The sequence below is a fragment of the Procambarus clarkii genome, chromosome 1, assembly GCF_040958095.1.
Source record: "Procambarus clarkii isolate CNS0578487 chromosome 1, FALCON_Pclarkii_2.0, whole genome shotgun sequence".
Lineage (NCBI taxonomy): Eukaryota > Metazoa > Arthropoda > Malacostraca > Decapoda > Cambaridae > Procambarus > Procambarus clarkii.
In genome coordinates, this window is record NC_091150.1 from 42,148,376 (window position 1) to 42,168,457 (window position 20,082).

Here is a 20,082-nt window from a genome sequence, read left to right on the forward strand (position 1 = left end):
TTTGTCAATATTAAAAAGCATCGACCAGTCATCTGACCATTTGTGTACTTCCTGCAGATCTCTCAGATTCGGAGGCCAACATGATCACATGGCTTCAGCAGGCTTTTAAGCGTCATTACGTTACGACTCCTTGGAGTACGTATCAAAACAGAAATCCTGTCTTTACTACGGAAGTAAGTAGTTATCAAAAGAAGACGCCAAACGGGTGAAACTATGTATCCTCTATACTATACTACGGAACGCTCTTTGGGAACCCAGACGCCATACAATAATTTTAAGGGCAGAAAAAACGTCCAACTCTTCTGGCAGTGCGTTTCAAAGTACGCAGTTTGGGGTCATTGTAATAGGCATGGTGTTTATTACTTTTCATATCGTTCCGATTATTGGATGGTGCAGGGAGCCGACCTAAAGGGGTCAGCAAACATCTGAATACTCTGTACTAGACCGTCGTTAAATGTCTAGACTGTGGAGGGATCAAAAGTGCTGTACCACTCTGACACATGAGCAACAAAGTCTTCACGTCGAGCAGGAGGAACACTGAGCCGTTTGCGTTTAAAAGTCTCACCGGGCAGGATGGTATTTCCGATACATAGAGTAGTCAATCTAGGGTGATGATCACACAAATCTGTTACAATAGATGATGTGCACCAGACATGAGAGACGTTGAAACCAACACAGAAGTCTAGAATGCCTTCTCAAATATGCGTGGGTTCAAGGTCGCCCACAATCTGCACATCTTGGTGACTATTTAGTAGCGACAGCAGTTGATTCCCATTCCCGTTACTGAAGCGAGAGCCACCAATGTCCTTGTGTCTACCATTGTAGTCACCAAGAATGATGGGCTGAAAGAAAGAATGATAAACAAGTAAATCCCGGCCATCAGCCGAGTGTGCGCTCTCAGGAGTGTGTGATGGACGTGTGTTCTCCAGAGTGTGTTTCCCAGTGTGTGTGTGTGTGTGTGTTCTCCAGGAACGTTTACTGCTAGAACATCAGCAAACGCATGCGGCAAATCTCTGCCGTTGATATTGTTACTGCTGTCATACATAATTATTCAGCAATTGGATTTGCTTCATCTGTTGTTAGAGCCATGGGTAGAAACTGGAGGAAGCAGCACAAGTTGAAGGAAGGAGCCGGGAGCCGTGTTGAGGTACGACTTGCTGTGAGGTTTCGTGGCCCGAAGCGCTGAGCGTATTGGGGGCTTTAGTCATAGTATGTAATAGCTCTTATCTAGAAATCCAACATTCTGTTTGTAACCTATCTTGTATGTATGTATTTTTACCTGAATAAACATTTATTTATATATATTAGCAGTGTTCCTGGGATCCTTGTACCCCACAGTGGTTCATCCTCATCTTCAGTTCAGTATGTTATGTCACTACTTTATCACAATGAGTTAAGGAGCAAGATGAGTAGAGCAGTGTAAGGTGTCACGGCTATTTTTTTTGCCATATTTCAATTTAAAATTACTATATTTCAACTTATAAATAATCATATTTTGTTCTAATCACAAATACAGTAATACTATAGCAAAGTATTTTATTTAGCTATACAGTATTATAGAATAATGAGTAGAGTTTGTCAATGTACTTTTTTTTTATAATCAGCATTTCGGATTCGTAGTCCTGAGGTTCCAGGTTTGATCCCCGGTGGATACAGAAACAAGTGGACAGAGTTTCTTTCACCCTGATGCCCTTGTTACTTAGCAGTAAATAGGTACCTGGGAGTTATACAGCATGCTTCGGCCTGCTTCCTGGTGATGTGTAACAAAAATGAGGCCTGGTCAAGGACCGGGCCGTGGGGACGCTAAGCCCCGAATTCATCTTAAGATAACCTCAAGAAGGTTGTCTTTATTAATTTATTAAATTTAGTTAGGAGAACCGTCTTTTGTACAATGACGTATGCACTAAATAGGACAATCTCTCGAAGAGCTCATAACAATAACTCCTAATAAAATGTACTGTAATAATCGTATACAGTATCTCAATTCAGGGACAATTATACAGTATTACTAATAGTAAAAGTATTTTCTTCTCTTATTTTAACAAAAGAAAAGTATATAACAAAATATATATTGGCATTCTAGTGATTAGGAACATGTAGTGCTGCAACTGCTACATCCTTTGGTGCAATATTTTGTCAGTTTGTGATAAAACCGATGCTGTGAATACTGCTTTAAGTGCTGTATAGTAGCAGTATACTGTAGTACAATCTTAGAATGTATGAACTGTATTTTGTAATTTTGAATATACATTTTACCTAAAACTATACAACTTCTCCAGGCCACTACAGCTAAACCACAAGAGCTAGAGAATTTTGAATTGGATTTTTTGTGCTTCCTGAAGGCTAATTAACATCATAAGAAAAAATTATTTTTTTATATAAATTTCTTTTTCATGAGCACATGGGGGTATGTCAGATATTAACAGCAATGTAAGTATTAAGTACTTGCCCAAAATGCTACACATACTAGTGGCTGTACAAGACTGTAAGAGCTCTTGTACAGTATATATAAATAATAAATAATGATAATAATTAATTTGATTCAATAATTAATCTGAATATCATTTTGTAAAACTGTTAATAACATGGTTCTTTGCTTTCAGCGTCCCAAAAGGGAAAGGCCTCCAACCACCAATTATGAAGAATTAATACGAGAGAATAAGGATTTTGAGACATATTACAAGGTAATGCCCAATACAGTATGTATATAACAGCTTGCCCTTCACTTTCCAATGATATTTCACTTGAAAGTTTCTTCAAGCAGTACGAAGTGTTTCCTGTCAGGTATCTATCTCAAAGCTAATGTGAACATTCCTTCAGTAGATGTCATTTCAAGGTCCGTGTCACTAAGACTTTCTCCTTAATGAAAAACATATAGAAATTTGTAAATAGGACACACATGGGTGAACCCATGGCAACATTATATACTTATTCAAATATAAAACGATCATGGATTAGGAAAGGTGTGTCTGGTACGCTCGTAGTATGATGGGTCCTGTAGTATAATGGTCTACATTCTCGACTAACAATCAAGGTGTCTGGGTGGGGCAGAAATGGTTGCTTTTTCTTTCACCTATGCTAGTTTTTCCAACAAGGTGCCTTCCTTTGATAATTACTTTTCCTTTCACCTGATAGCACTGTTCACCCAGCAGTAAATAGGTACCAGTACTTGGGAGTTATGCATATATTGTGGGTTGCATCCAGGGTAAGGTTAGTAATTCGACCCAGGGGGACACCTCGATACAAGCCTAAGTTTAAGTTTCCTGTTCCCGACAACAAGAATTATTACAGTACATACCTTATATGCGTTCTGGGATGTCAAGAGGACTGCACTTGGGTCTCGAAGACCTTGTCTGTAATCATGCCAATACTGTTGTCCCATCCATGGCCACATTGGTGAATAGGAATTCATGTTGATGTCATACCCAGACAGTTTTATTGGGTTTTCCATTCGTTTTCTTTTATGTATAAATATTTTATTTTAAATATAGAATACATACAGCCGCTTGCTCACTCACTTATACATACATACATAGAGTAGATCACCTTCTGTGGTTGATTGTTTAAGATATCACAGAACTATATGTTTAACGAATCTCTAATCCTGTCCATGGAGAAAAGAAGAAAATGTAAATACAGTATGTTGGTTAGCATTGTAAATGTATGACCATGTCTGTGGTAGAAAATAATAAAAAATAGAGTAGATACAGACATACAAACATTCAAATTAGGAAATCTTCTAGAATTCTGGTAGTAGGTAAATGTAGACCCAGTTTTCACAAAGGGGGCCAGCAGGAGGCACTTGATTACAGGCCAGTGTCACTGAGAAGTACTCCATGTAAAGTGCTGGAGAAAGTAATCAAGTTGAGAATGATGGAGCACCTGGAGAGGACCAACATTGTAGTTTCCAATGGGTTAGTTACCCACACCCTTTAGTGACTACCCCCATACAAGTTGATGATAGTAATCCAGACCACTTCTTTAAAAGGACTGATGTAAAACATACAAAGAGGCAACAGCTTCAAGCTCAACAAGCCACAATACAGGACAGAAAACAGGAGATTCTTTTTTTTTCACTCGTATGGGTTATAAACCCATGGAACTGGGCTGTCTTGACAGTATTGTAGGCCCTGGGCAAAGCAATACACTTGGGCTCCTACCCAGATGATGGGCTCTGCCCATTCTCTAAAGTATAGGATTGCCATCAGACAGGCACAAATTACTTGCATTATAAATATACTGTAATTTGAAAAAGGGTTTGAATAGCAGGCCTTACCAGCAAGAGGTTGAGTAATTATCCACTCTTATAAACAATATGGCAGTATGGGGCCCTTGGACAACTGCCAGGTGTACCTTATTAAGATGATACTGCATGGAACTGCATACCTGCCAAAGCTGTAAATGCCAAGACAAAATCCAGTTGGAAAAAAGCATCAGTTACAATAGGGGGATGGAGGCTTTTGACAAGCTGTGGGCTTCTGTCCTTGTCGTGACCACTAGTGAGATAGTGGTACTCGGGTGAATATCATATTCAGATGATTAACAAGTGAAATGCATTGAAACAAGAAGTTGTGGAAGCCACTTCTGTCTACAGCTTTGAGGACAGTTTCGACAAAGAATTTGAATGTCAGAGCAGTTCAGTTATAATGCAAAAGCCTAGCAAGGCTATTATGCAGGGCATAAAGAGCTAGACTTCACTCCTCTGTAGATACTAATAGGAAATACTTAAATATACTGCACAATATAAACACTTAATATAATTAGACTTCAGTAAATCCAGTACTGTATGTACAAACTAAAATTGCTTAACCATGGTACATAAATACAGTACTGTACCACTACTCAGAACAGCTACTGTGTATACAAGTAATATAACCATTATCTAATGTTTTCATTTAATATTTCAATCTGTTAGGCTCAAAAGATTGTTCCAGAAGAAGAATGGGATACATTCATATCATGTATGAAGGAGAATCTACCTGCTGCCTTTCGTCTCACTGGGACAAAGAATATGGCTCGTTCATTGCTGCATGTCATGAAGAAGACTTTCTTTGAGCCTCTGTCTGAGCTTGTTCCTCCACAGCTCACCCAAGATGAGCTTGACGCGGGAGAGGAGCCGGTAAAACAATTAAAACCTCTGTGTTTGCCATGGTAATGATAATTCTCTTTGTAAAACAATTAGATATTTTCTGAAATAGGAAATTTTATTGAAAGATAAACACTAGTTAGAGCACTGCAGATTTTAATTAGGTGCCTCCAGTAGGGATACCTAATTGTTTTGTTATGTATTCTCTTGATTCTTGAAATACTATACTGTACTTAAGTTTAATTTTAATAGTTTTGTCTGTAAGAAAATTTAGTAGTTTAGATTTTTTTTGTTTTGATCTCTTTAAAAACCCATATTATATTGACTGGACACTTAAAATACTTACGTATGTTCTTTTAACAGTTTCCTCTCATTATTGACCAAGTAACCCAATAACACATTTTTCTGAGAATATTTTAAACCGGAATGGACACGGCCATCAACTATTGTAACCAAACATGTCTGTTACCCTCCCATCCAATTTGCCCAGCAACATTCCTCACACTCCTCTACCCTCATTATCTTTACCTATATTCTTATGCTGCTGTATCATCCATCATCACAGCCCACATACTTGAACATCACTACCATTATATGCCCAACCTCTACACCATCATCCAAAAAATATACCCACCACATCCGACCACCACCAACCATATGCTAACACCACCCACACCCCTCACTATTAATATACAATACTGTAAATTATATAATTTAAGGATTTGTTTTTTCTTGAACATCTTGCAGTAAAGATGATAACAAAAAATATAAAACTTCACTCTAAGTTACAAAATAACTATTTCATGATCATCAGGATCATATGTTCTAGAAAAAGAGACATATGCCTTCAACTGGAACTTCAAATTCTGAACAGTCTATATAGTCTTAGTAGATATAGTTAAACAGTCAAGAAGCAATACATAAATTGGCTCTTTTTAGTAAACAATTTCTATTAACTGCATGATGTTGAACCAATCTGTAGGAGTCCACAGTAATCTACAGAGTCATTCCAGAACCTGATGTAAAAGGAATAAGCATATCAATCAAGTATTTAACTTGATTAAACTTAATATCCTTGAATGTAAATAAGCACAGTTTGTGCTCAAATCACATCCCCCTACAGCCATTTGCTCACACCTCAAAACACCAACCCATATCCCTATGCACATGCCTCCCTTCATCCCTCTACACCGATCTCTCTCACCTCTGTATGCATGTCTGTATTGTATAATGCACATATAGATAAAGGGAAAAGTAGTATTTATATTTGTAATAATATTTCTTAACACTGTATCACAAGATGGAAAGGTTTTTAGTTTTAAGAATATATCATAATATTGTTTGTGTTGTGTGATACACCTCAGTTGGTTATGACAGACAGATGTCTGTCTATCTGTTCTGCTGTGGGAATGTGAATAATATAGGAGAAATAATAGAGAAGAGCAAAGCTGATTAGAAGCAGTTCGTAGACCATACAGTAAATAATTGAAATTTTATGTATGATAGCCGAAGAGCTATTTTACACCTAGTCTCTGAAGTTTCTGATATACTAGTATAACTGTTGAAGCAATAATATAGCTCACAAAATTTAGATTTTGTTAGTAATTACTGAAGTGTAGTTACAGGATGAGGGCTACACTTGTGGTGTCCCGTCTGCCCAGTACTCTTTGTCGTATAACCCTTTGAAACATTTCATTATCACTTTGTTTCTGTATTATAACTTGCATTAACTTGAAAAGTTGAAATTAAGATGTGAAGGTCATAAAAAAAGTGAATGTAAAAAAGCATTCTCTCATTACAGGTATCCAGATAACCTGGCATGGCAGCTGAATTTAACTCGTCGTGACATCCGTCGATGTGAGGCGTATTGGCAGCTACATCAGTTCCTCATCTCCGAGACTGAAACGGGGAACATTTCTCGCCAGGAAGCAGTCAGTATGATCCCTCCACTGGTTCTAGATGTTCACCCTCATCACAAGGTAATAAAGTATCTGAATAACATTTGCATAAATTTGCCAATTTATTTCACATTTCTTTATAATCTAATCTGTATCTAGTTATGTGTTTCCTAGTGTAGTTAGTTAGCTTTTAGCACCTCTTATCATATATACTGAACATATTTGCAAATATTTAAGTGGCTTTAGTTGTCTTTGATGAAATTTAATCCTCAAAGTGTGACTGTCAGAATTGTCACCTTGTCTGTGGGGGAAAAAATTTTCATTCTATAAAAAAAAAGACTAGGTAGCAGTTTTGATAATAGCCGTACTCTTGTGGGTAAAACATGTGCTAATGTATGCACTAGATGACATGATAGTAAAGTTACTTATACAGTAGATGGATTTACTCAAATGCTTTAAAATTTTAAATGACTGAATGCTAGTGTTCAAAATTCTTCATAAGAAGTAGAATGCTGCATGTTGAAGCGTTGAAAGATGTTTAAATATTTGATAACAGTAGTGTTTAATAACAGGTTCTGGATATGTGTGCTGCACCAGGAAGCAAAACTGCTCAAATTATTGAGTTCCTCCACAACTCTGAGGATGAATTATCTGCTGCCATTCCTCAAGGGATTGTAGTGGCCAATGATGCAGATAATCGTCGCTGTTATATGTTGACACATCAGGCTAAACGTTTACAAAGTCCTGCTATAATAATCACCAATCATGATGCTGCTTTTATGCCAAATATTCACCACTCCCGTAAAGGTAATGAGATCTAAATTTTATTTGAATTTTGTTTTAAGGGTTTGCAGAAATACATTACTAATATAGTTACAGTATTTGATTAGCCTTCATGGAAATTATCTACTAAAGTTGGGAAGGATGTACAGTACTGGGTATTTAAAATCTACAGATCAAAAATTAAAACTCATTAAAGTATATAATATTCATGATTATTTTAAAATTTCTAATATAGTCTTGTTGGAAATTCCCATTGGTAGATATTGTTTGTCATTACAGATGGAAGTGTTGGACCCATTAAATTTGATCGGATTTTGTGTGATGTTCCTTGTTCCGGAGATGGAACCATGCGAAAAAACTTTGATGTTTGGTCCAAATGGAATCCTGTGAATGGTGCAAATCTTCATGGGTAGGTTTCTTGAATGTTACATGTAGTATTGTACAGTACAATATTTAAATACAATTGGAATATAATATTTATAAACCTTTTGTTATGAACTTTTGCATTTGTTGAGTTTATAAACAATACAAATCTTTGGATGTATGATTGGCCAGAGATATATTTTTATAATTTACTTTGGGAATAAAGTGAAGTAAGATAATTTAAGAGACTTTACAATAAAAGCCCTGATTAAGTAAGAAGAACCAGTTTGGAAGGAATGCAGGTAGTAGTAGTAGTAGTGCTTGATGAAGAACAGGGAGTCCCCATTATAAGAGTGTCCACTATAAGAAACACTCCTCCATTTGAATAGCCTCTCAAGTCCCCATTTTTGCATCTCTATATACTATGTACAGAGTGCATAAATTGATAAAAATATCCACATAACCCCTCCAGTAGCATGCTGCAACCCATACTGCCCTAGTAAGGAATACTGTGATCCCTCATGTCAAGAGCTAATCCTCTTTACACTCACAGCTTTAATAGAGCAACATAATTTCACATTAGTGTGGGTGACAAACACCCACCAAAGTTGTGTTATTGTTTTTGTTAATGCCATCCCCCAGCGGTTGATGCCTCTACTCAATTCTTATGTTAATTCATTCATCGAATTTCCATGCCATTTATGTTTAGCAGGTAGAGGCAAGCACTTATTCTCAGTAAGGCATGTTGTCTCAGTCTGTGTGTAAATGTGAATGTGCCTATATGTATGTACTGTATCTCTATGTCATATACGTACCATTATCTGCAGGTAAGCAACTGACCTGGAGAAACGGGCAAGCCAATAATCAAACATTTTAAATTTATTATTCCACCTATAAGAGGCCACCCAGGAAGTGGTTCAGGTGGGTTGGGATGGAAATGTGTCAGGGGAATGGATGGGAGGATGTTGGGAATGGGAGGATGTCAGGGTGTGGGAAACGAAAGGGTGTCAGGGTGTAGAAAATGGAAGGGTGTCAGGAGGGGGGGGGGGGTGACCTTGACCTTGAGGTGCTTCCGGGGCTTAGCGTACCCCGCGGCCCGGTCGTCGACCAGGCCTCCTGGTTGCCGGACTGATCAACCAGGCTGTTGGACGCGGCTGCTCGCAGCCTGACGTATGAGTCACAGCCTGGTTGATCAGGTATCCTTTGGAGGTGCTTTGGAGGGTAATGGAAGGAGGTCCCTAGGCCTTTAGTTCTTGGACTCAGAGTTGTTAAACTTTAGCAACTCATGTCAATTTAAATAAGGTTTTGTTTATGATCTATATTATCCAAGGCTTACTTTTCATTTGTATTAAATAATCAAAGAAATTTGAATAACACCTTATGTGCTTTTTGTGAAGTATGCATGCAACATTTAGCTTATTTCAGACATGGTCAGTATGATTAGAGTTTGATTGTTTTTTTGGTTGCGAATAAGTGGTTTAGATATTAAGAAGTAGCATTAAGTTGTTTAATGTTTTAAGGTAACTATCCTAATGCTTTGTCAGATTGCAGTTAAGGATAGCACGTCGAGGGCTGGAGATGCTGTCGGTTGGTGGACGATTGGTGTACTCGACTTGTTCTCTCAACCCTTTGGAAGATGAGGCTATCATTCAGAGGCTTCTTATTGAGGCAGATGGTTCTGTACAGTTGGTTGATGTTTCAGATCAATTGCCTGGGCTTAAGGTAATAAATAAATGTGTTTAGATGTTCATGATGCAACATACTGTATTTAGTGTATTTAAAAGCTCTTTCCATGAAAGTGATTTCTTTTATGTATTAGATTCTATTATTTAATAGCAAAAAGGAAAAACAAATAAGGAACCTCTAACAGCACTTAATCCAAAAATGTAATCTAGTACACAATTTTTGCTTTTAGATTGATTCAGAATATTGTATAAATTAAATATTATTACTAATTAAAGTATGGGCTGCTATTAACCCACACACTATAGGCGACCAATTAAGTAACAGGAGAACACAATGTCTCTAGTGCCTTGCCTCGACTCCACACCTGCCAGAAAACATGTAAATATGGATGGGTGTGACTAACTTTATTCACTCTCGGTACTGCCACTAAGAAGCCACCTAATTCTCTCCTTCAGTCTTTGCTTCTACACTAGAGGGTTTGGTTTCCAAGCAGCCTCTTCTACCAACACTGGAATTCCTGTTGTTATATCACTTTACTTCTTAGCTTAGAGCCCTATATGAATCTGCAGGAATATTTGAAAAGATCCCTGCAGTGGAGTTGCCAAAGTGATCATGTATCTGGCCTGTGACACTGTATTATAACTTACAAAGTAATGTAATGGCTCTGCTCAGAAAGATGTTTTCCTTATTGACCCAAATATTTTTTATTCCTAAAAAACAAATGTTCTTGCTCTGTTCCAGTTTCACTTGAATTGGTTGGTAGAGTGACTGTCTCTATTCTTGCAGGATCAGTATTCCATCCCTGATAGTTCAAGTAGTAGGGTACAGTTCCTCACTCCATCCACATATCCCAGCTCCTTATCCTCATATCTCTTCCAAGTCCTATATAAATCATGCTTGTTTAACACTTTCTCCTCGCAATTAATTAATTACATTCTCTCTTTCAGTTTATGCCAGGTCTGGAAGATTGGACACTCATGAATCGGGAAATGGAGATTATTAAGTCTGCTGAAGAGATACCCGTCAAGAACACCAATCTTTTTAACAAACATCTTTTCCCACCTTCTGCTGAAATGAAGGAGAAACTCAATCTCTGTAGATGGTAAGTAATTGCTGAATTAGGTTTCTGTGAAGAAAAGGGATAATAAGCTGGTCAGGAATATGTACTACATATAAGCCAACACAACCAAGCAGTAAGTAGTATAGTTCAGACAGAGTATTTTGTAAGAGGCCTGACAGCTCAGTGGACAGCACTTCGGATTCGTAGTCCTGAGGTTCCGGGTTCGATCCCCGGTAGTGGTGGAAACAAATGGACAGAGTTTCTTTCACCCTGTTCAGGGTGAACAGAGCTCCTGTTCACCTAGCAGTAAATAGGTACCTGGAAGTTAGATAGCTGCTACGGGCTGCTTCCTGGGGGGGGGGGGGGTGACAAAAAAGGAGGCCTGGTCGAGGACCGGGACGCTAAGCCCCAAAATTATCTCAAGATAACCTCAAGATGATGATGCCTAGATTGGGCAGCTCTTAACTGATGCCACTGTAGCACTTTATTGGCAACTGATTCCAAGCAGTGTGTAAGTGTATCTTGCTATTCTTTAATAAATCTTTAGCTTCCAAATTACTGGTAAGACATAAAAGATATGATAATCTTGTATTAGTTTGATAATAATTGTAATTATCATTAATCAAAACTATGTTATTTTTATTCCATAGTGTAAGAATCTTGCCTCATCACCAAGACACTGGAGGTTTCTTTGTAGCAGTGCTTGAGAAAGTGAAAGCTCTTCCTGGTGAGAAGGTTTATATGGAGAAAGACGAGCAAGTTGACCAAGTCCAATCTGCAAAAAACACACAAAGAATAAAACAAGTAAGGATAATTATTTAATAATGTTATTATTTTAATTGTCGATGATGAGTCACAATAACGTGGCTGAAAAATGTTGACCAAACTACACATTAGAACTACACTTGAGAATGGTCCAGGACGGACCGAAATGTCGTCGTCCCTTCAACTTCTAGTGTGTGGTCTGGTCAACATACTTCAGCCACGTTATTGTGACTCATCGCCTGCATACACATTAGAATTTGAAGAGACGACGACGTTTTGGTCCGTCCTTGACAATCGACTTGATAATGGTCCAAGACGGACCGAAATGTTGTCATCTCTTCAAATTCTAGTGTGTGGTTTGGTCAACATTTTAATTGTATGTTATTTGATTTTCCTTCCAATATGAAATAGTGTAAGTTATGGGAAACACACAGAGCTCTTCATACCACTCGTGCAGATAGTTTTCTTACAGGGAGTTTACGTGTATGAAGCCTTTTACGAAGCCAAAACTCCTCTCTCTTTACTGCAAACATGAGAACTCTTTCTGTAACTTACGTTTAGTTTGTACTAATGTAGCAGTCATAGCGAGTTCTCTTCAAAGAGTATAACCTAGAGTATAATGGAGAAGCACCCTAGAATATAATGCAAAATTCTTCACAATTTTTCCTACGACCCAGTTCAGTAATATGACATGCACACGTGATCCTATTTCTGTGCTTAGTTTGAAACTATCTGACATGTAATATAAAGCCCTATAACTGGTATGCTAATTTAAAGCTTTTGACTTCTTATTCAACATGGACTATTAATTTAAAGAAATTCTTTAGAATTAGTCAAATAGTGTATACAGCAAGTAAAATAAATAAAATAAAAAATTTCCTATTTAGTGTGGCTATTCTCCTGCCCTATTTGTATAAGTGATGATTATCATCATCACTTATACAAATACTTTTATTTTCCTAGTAGTTTCAATCGGCAATAACCAACTGCGCTGATCACTGCTAATTTTTAGAATTATTAATTTATGTATATTGTATGTATGTTTGAATCAAATAAATTTTTGATGGCACTTTACATGTAAATTTGTTTTACTTTTCTCCACAGCCACCAAAAAAGAAGCGCCGTCAAGGTTTCAGAGAAGAGCCTTATTATTATTTTGAATCAGATGAGGTTGTATGGCCAGGAATTGATGCTTTTTATGGAATTCGTAAAGAAGTGGATGCAGGCCTTTTCCTGAGTCGAACCAAGCAAGGAAAAAAACGGAATATCTATTTTACCAATAGCCTTATCAAAGACATTGTTGATGTAAATCAAGACCACATTAAGGTAAAGATTTATGTATTTAATGGGACAACTTTTTTTTGTTAAATACTGATGAACCTTGTTTAAACATGCCCCAGTTAATGTTGTTTTGTTTTTATGTCGAGGAAATAAATAGATAATAAATTTAAACCTTGTATGGCATCAGACAGGCAAACAATCTGTTTTTGTGTTTATCCTTGATGTAGGATAGTACACCTAACAAAATTAGTTGTACCATTTCTGTCATTATTATCAAATTCAGTGTCTGAGAATTGATCAATCCTGTTTCTTGAAGTCTTGTATCCTTTTGTGTTAAAATAAAATGTAAAACAAGTCAAATCCTTACCACACTAAAACCCCCCCTCACTATGTAATTATTTTGTTGTAAAGGACATGGTCATAGCGTGCACAACTCTCACAGTGAGGGTTTGCATTGCTTGACAGTCTACTTTTAATAAATTCAAATATATTTTTTAATAAATATAGTTTTCTAATTACTGGTAAATCCAGCCAGTATAGCATCTGATTCTAATTTCTTTTATACTTTGATATATAGTTATAATTAATTTGTTTACATTTTGTCTTTTCAGATTATCAATACCGGTGTGAAAGTTTTGGTGAGAAGTGACAATAAAGGTGCACCTTGTGACTTCCGATTAGCTCAAGATGTAAGTCAAATGGCAGTCGTACTTTTGTTGCATTTGTAGCCTACATTTCCTTAGGGATTACAGCATAATATCACTTGTAAATAGGTTTCAAATACTGTTATTCCCACATTTCCTTTTATTTCAACCCCTTGGCCAAATTTAGTCAAGGTGGACGTGTGTATCCAAAATTTTGCACTGAAGCTAGCCTTAAAAGTTTGTTTGCATCAAAATTTTGATTAGTTTGAAAACTTTTGACATACAGTAATACTATTGGACTGTGGGCAGCTCCCCTACACAATTCTGTGCATCATTAGCTTCACTGTATTACTTCACTGTACTTCACTGTTTGGCAATCCTGGTGTGTACATTTAGACCAAAATATGTGTGATGTAACCAAAGGTTCAGCAAATCAAGATGACATTGTACAGTGTATTCATTAATGTAAGGTCTTATCATTCAGTGGTTCCCAAGAAACAAGGTACTGAACACTTGCAGCCTTCCAATATCCAGCCCCCCTGGGAATATTATCTAGCATCTCAGGGGGTCCAAACATCTGGAAACTTAAGTACATGTATATTATTTGAATGCTGCCTAATGATATTTAAATGAGGGAGGTATAATATAGACCATAATACACATGGGAATACAGGCAAAATTCCCTTTCAAATGGGTGATTTGTCTGTCCATCCAGATATTAGAACTGAGTGGGATTGGTTACGTAATGTGTGGTTATATCTGGCTTTGTATATTTCTGTTTACCTATTAATAAGTATTGCATCTACAGACATGACTGCATGTATGTGTGTATAATTATCACTTACAGGATGAGAACTACAGGCGTGTGTGTGTGTACTGACAGGAAGAGAGCTACTTTTAATACTATATTTTCCTCCTCCAGGACTTCTCCTTTAGCTTCCCATAGTTCCTTTCTTTGACCTTCCAAAGCTGTTACCTTCTAACTCAAGCTTTCATTACTGCTCTTCAAATTCCTAATTATGTCTACATGATATTTTACAATGCTCTCTATTTTTGCCAACTTGTGCAAACCACTCATGCAGATATTTTCTTTATCAAAACCACTAATATCAAACTCATTTGTTTTGTCCTTCCTTATGCTGGCAGCCATATTTGATTTCATTGTCTGCAAAACTCCTTGATGTGTATCTGTGCAATTACCTAAGTGTAGTTACAGGATAAGAGCTACGCTTGTGGTGTCCCATCTTCCCAGCCCTCTTTGTCATAAAATACTTTGAAACTACTGACGGTTTCTGCCTCCACATTCTCACTTGTTCCAACTAGTTACGACTGCTAAACAAAACTTTCCATCATTTTTGTGTTTACCTTTCTTTCCTTAGCTTGAATCTGCGACTTCTTGTTCTTGAGGGTGCCGGTTTCAGGAATTCCTCTGTCGATTCCTGTTATTATTTTGTACATGGTGATCATATCGCCACTTTTTGTTTTTTTCTGTGGAGAGCCCCTCCAGCTCCCTGGAGCTTACCGGGCCAATATGTGTGTATTAGACTGTGACATCAGTCAATTCAACTGGAGTTCTATGCCTACCGGGGACCACGAGCCAGAACCTGGCCCCATCAGAAAAGCTCAAGGAGCAATGGCTTATAGAAACCCCCATGTGGTTCGAAGCATTCCATGTCTGCAATTGACCAGGTTAGGCACCCAGAAAGGTAAGCATCCCAAAACAAACACCACCTGGTTAAAAATTGCTACTGGAAACTGAACTATCAAACAGAACTCCCAATCCGAAAACAAACAAGCAAGCATGACATCACAACTGCTTCCGTGCCGCTGTCTGCAGGGTGGGGGGAGCCCCAGACCCTTGCGCCGGCCATCCAACTCCTGTTCTGAGCTTGATGTGTTGAGTGACAGTCGTTCAACTGTGGTTCCTGTCTTTGCCATTGCTCCTTGTGCCTCTCTTGGGGGGGGGGGGGCAGGTTCTGGCACGTGGTTCCCAGTAGGCATAGAACTTAAAGCGAATTGACTGATGCCACGGTCTAATACATACATATCTGCCTGGAAAGCTCCGGGAAGCCTCTGGGATGCCTCTGGGACTTGCCCAGAAAATAACATTTCATTACATTCAATGCTGGTTTTTTCTTTTATCTTCTAGCTTCTTGAGGTTATCTTGAGATGATTTTGGGGCTTTAGTGTCCCCGCGGCCCGGTCCTCGACCAGGCCTCCACCCCCAGGAAGCAACCCGTGACAGCTGACTAACACCCAGGTACCTATTTTACTGCTAGGTAACAGGGGTATAGGGTGAAAGAAACTCTGCCCATTGTTTCTCGCCGGCGCCTGGGATCGAACCCAGGATCACAAGTCCAGCATGCTGTCCGCTTGGCCGACCGGCTCCCCGGTCAGCTTTGGCATATTTAATGCCTCTTGCCTCTCATAATTCTTGTTTTTCAGTTCCAGAGGCCATTTTAATACATAAATTTGTACCTTTTCCAGTTTATTTATGTGCTTCTTGAGATATGGGCACAATGCAACTTTGCATGTGTGTGTGTTTGTGTGACAATTTAATAAGGAATATTTCATTGCATCTGATCAGGGCTCCCAGGTGTTGCTGCCTCTTATCACTCAGCGCAAAATCAATGTGACCAAAAATGACTTGGTGATCATGCTACAAAATGATGATATGGAAATGCCACCAGAAATTGTTACATTGGATGCCAAAACACAAGAACAGTGTACAGATCTCTGTAAGTAAATCTCCATACAGTATATTCCATATTTGAAAATACTGTACTAACATTGTTTTATCATTTAAAATCTTAGGACACTTAATGTAATCTTTGTCCATAGGGTAGTCAATGCCACAAACTAGGGAAGCGTTTCTTTATATTTGATGCTCAATTTTTTTAAGATTATGAGTAGTTGACAGTTTACACCTTAACTTGCATACTTATTTCATATTCCAGGTACACATTAAACAAATAGTAATTTTAGTTTGGCAATAGTGATGTAAAGAAATTTTGAAAACATCAAAGTAAGATAATTTGGCTTTTTGGAGCCACATTCTCTTAATTTGATGTTTTAGTGACTCATGCTTGAAGCCATCATTGACTTCAAGCATAGACATCAGTAAATGGATGGTGGTGCACCTGATATGGTGCCAATTTTTTAAATAATGCCCAGGAATGTAATTAAGGATTTCATGAACTTTTTCCCCGTATTGCAAGCAATTGTGTCAGTGTCTAGTGTTGAATGGCATCCAAATATTTAGGAACTTTGAATATTATTAGGCACATTAACTTGTTTACAGGCAAACAGAAGCATCATCAACCTATTGCTTGAGTGTGACAGGAGCAGTAAAATAGTTTTATGTCTTACTAAAAAATCACAGAATCCCAGAATGACAGCTTCAGGTGTAAAATGTTAAAATATGCTCATTTATTGAATAATATTTGTTGGATATCTAAACAATTATTTATGGACAACATTCCTGGCTAATGGATAATCTCACATAAATTTTGGACATAATAAAAGGTTTTGTAACATTTTTAATACATGAAAATACTGTACCTATATTTTCCAATTTCTGCACTGATATGGAACTACTGCATCAGTAATGTCTGTCTGAATGTATTTACAGGTATTTGAAAATTTCTAGTGTTTTACATAAAGTAGGTATTTGCAAAACTCTTACACAATCATAACTAAAAATTAACTTCCTAATTCTCTCTAAATGCATAATTAATTACTGTATCTTTCCACAGGTACGGGTGCTATTGCTTTCATATACAAAGCAGATGATGTGACCATTGAGCTGGTTGGCTGGAAGGGTAACAAGTCAGTTCGTGCTTATGTGGCAAAGAATGATCGAATCCATTATCTGAGATTGCTAGGTGCTGATACTTCAAAGTATGAAAAAAATAAATTTGCTGAACAGAGGGATTTAGATGCCAAGAATTCCAGTGATCAGAATTCATCTGTTGTAGATGAAAGTGTTATAAACAATGATGAAAATGAAGACTGTATAGAAAACGACAGTTAAGTTCTGTGAATTTAGCAGTAGTGAAACTTATGTTGATGTTAATGAACCTGGAAGTACAAGTGCAGAAGGTTAAAAGAAAAGATGCTTGAGATATAATAAACCGGATACATGTACTGTACAGAACATTGTAGTCGCATTTGATATAATTACACCAATATCAAGAACATGATATGTTGTGTATTATACATAGCATCGAGTAGATGGAATATTAATACTGAAATGTAAAATGATACCGATTTTTATTTGTGGTGGAAGTTTTTATACAAAGTTCTGTTTGATATACCATGCTTGTAATGTATTGAAATAAAAAAAATATATAAAATGCAACATATCCTAGATTTGTGTGATTTATTGAATGGTTGAAGTATATGTGTAAATTGATGTATAAAAGTGATCAAATTTATTTAAAATTTCATAAAGAAAAGAATTCATTGATTAATATCGAGTGCTGTTTGTCATTATATTTGTTGATTTTTTAACTAAGGGTTTTTTATTAAATGTTTTATCAGTTTATTAGTTTTTACTTTAATTTGAAAGCTCACTGCATCATGTACCCTAGTAGAGTGTTCTTATAGTTTTAGATGATTATCCCCCGCACCCTGGTGCCACATAGCCTTCCCGGTTTGGTGCCTTCTTTTGATAATTACTTACAATCCCTTCACCCACATTTTGCCAGTGTCCCTGTAATATCTGGAGAATGTTATTACTTATTAATTTGACACTTTCAAGACATGTATGTTGTTGCAATGAAGGTTCCTGTTGTTAATTGACTGTAGCCTCTTGTGGCTGATGACATACTTTTACAATTTAGAATTTTATATTCATAGTTTTGGTTATTCATGGTTCTGTTGTTTCTCCATTCGTGACATTCCAAGTTACATCATGTGACCTAAGACTTAGATCCATTAAATTTAATTTTACATCCTTATTTTCTAAATATAAATGCAAAATTTAAAAAAAACTATATTACAAATTGTAATAAAATACTGGCTTTAATGAAATTTACAGTGTTGAATGAGTGCTATGCAGAGGATTTATCAGACTAGCTTCATATACTGTAGAACAAAAATTAAAAAGAGGAAGAAAATTTAAACTGTACAGTAAGCCACAAAATAATTATCAACCAAAAATATTGCAAAGCCACAGACGCTTATTGATGGTGTGTGGAAAGGCTAATGGTTTTAGTGTACCATCCCCCTCCAAAGTGTTTCCTTGTCGTGGTGAGGGCTCTGGTACAACTCCCTGGGGCCGGTGAGGTCCTCCAGATCACTTTTGATAGGAGGTCCCCTTCCGCCTTCTATAATTCTTGCTGGTGCCAGATGCTCCGTTCAGGCACACATTGCCTTTCCTAGACTTTGCAATAGATGTTGGAAATTTGGGCATGGTCCCCTCAAATGCACAAGTGCAGTGTGTCTGCCCCTTGTATGGGGACTCTGGTCACTAAGACAGAGTGCTCTTCTTCCCAAGCTCACTGCATCAATGGTGGTGACGCCCACCCTACCTCTGGGCGCGTGTATGCACTTCAAATTTGAGGAGGCCATCCTCAATCGCGATCGTTTGTCTTTTCCTGAGGCGAGATGCTAAGTACACCGTCTCCCCTCTTTCGCTGGCATGTCTTACGCTCCTGTGTTGTGTTCCACCTCTCCTCCCCCTTTCCTCCCTTCTCAGTCTCTCAAACTATTTACTGCAAACACATTTATTCACATTTCTGTCTTCGCCGATAGTTCTAAGTCTACAGACCGTGTAGGCTACTCTGTTGTTTTTCCTGACCACACCTATATGTGTCGCCTACCTCCTACCTACCAAATCTTCATTCATTCTATTCCAGTATATTTGAGGCAGTTGATAGTGGAAAGTATTGTGATGTATGCCTTGACTTTAACAAAGATTTTGATACTGTGCCTCATGAAAGATTGATTAGAAAGGTAGAGGCTTAAAGAGTTTGGTGTGCTATCTTAAATTGGATAAGGGTATGGTTTTATCAAAGGAATCAGAGTTAGTATATATATATGGAGTTAAGTCAGAGTGGGAACCTGTTGTAAGGGGAGCATCACAGATCTGTCCTGGGACATACATATAATTTTTTTAAATTATACATGTATAGGTGGAGCATTAGGCAATGGGGTGCGCGCTCTGTTGGACAAAAAGCTGTGATAAGGCCCCCTCCTAATGATGTCATTTACTCCACTGTTTCGAGTTCTATCCCACTGTTCTTTGGCAGAGTAGACTGTGCTGGCCATACCTGTATGTCACTGCCTCACTGCAATTACACTTACTGTATAGATTATTCTGTGTGAACTGGGGCAGCCACTGCAGTTCGGAAGGCCTGTAATGAGAGATGCGTTCCGGTTGCTGACATTGGGGTTTGCTAATAGGAAGTCACCTGTATGGGGAGCTGCCACGGCTCTAAGGCTAGCAGTGTCATGGGTTGGTGTTGCAGCTGCTCGGTCTTCAGTGGGGCCATCCCAGCTGGTTTGCTTGTG

At 37.7% G+C, this 20,082-nt stretch overlaps 1 protein-coding gene across 1 annotated transcript; it reads left to right on the plus strand.

Annotated features, from left to right (window-relative positions):
• Nucleotides 1-890: 890 nt before the first annotated feature.
• Nsun2 (tRNA (cytosine(34)-C(5))-methyltransferase Nsun2) lies at nucleotides 891-18,112 on the plus strand. Its single transcript, XM_045747134.2, has 13 exons — nucleotides 891-1,147; nucleotides 2,604-2,684; nucleotides 4,916-5,151; nucleotides 6,888-7,065; nucleotides 7,557-7,791; nucleotides 8,047-8,176; nucleotides 9,675-9,852; nucleotides 10,764-10,918; nucleotides 11,527-11,680; nucleotides 12,746-12,967; nucleotides 13,534-13,611; nucleotides 16,154-16,304; nucleotides 17,322-18,112. The coding sequence occupies exons 1-13, from the start codon at nucleotides 1,001-1,003 to the stop codon at nucleotides 17,597-17,599; spliced, it is 2,223 nt and encodes a 740-aa protein (XP_045603090.1). The 5' UTR covers nucleotides 891-1,000; the 3' UTR covers nucleotides 17,600-18,112.
• The last annotated feature ends 1,970 nt before the right edge of the window (nucleotides 18,113-20,082 follow it).

Bases quoted from the DNA above. Each gene is read 5' to 3' on its own strand.
- Nsun2 (XM_045747134.2), top strand. From the start codon at position 1,001: ATGCGGCAAATCTCTGCCGTTGATATTGTTACTGCTGTCATACATAAT. The intron at 5,152-6,887 runs GTAATGATAATT...CTCTCATTACAG, and splicing joins AAACCTCTGTGTTTGCCATG to GTATCCAGATAACCTGGCAT. The intron at 12,968-13,533 runs GTAAAGATTTAT...TTGTCTTTTCAG, and splicing joins TAAATCAAGACCACATTAAG to ATTATCAATACCGGTGTGAA.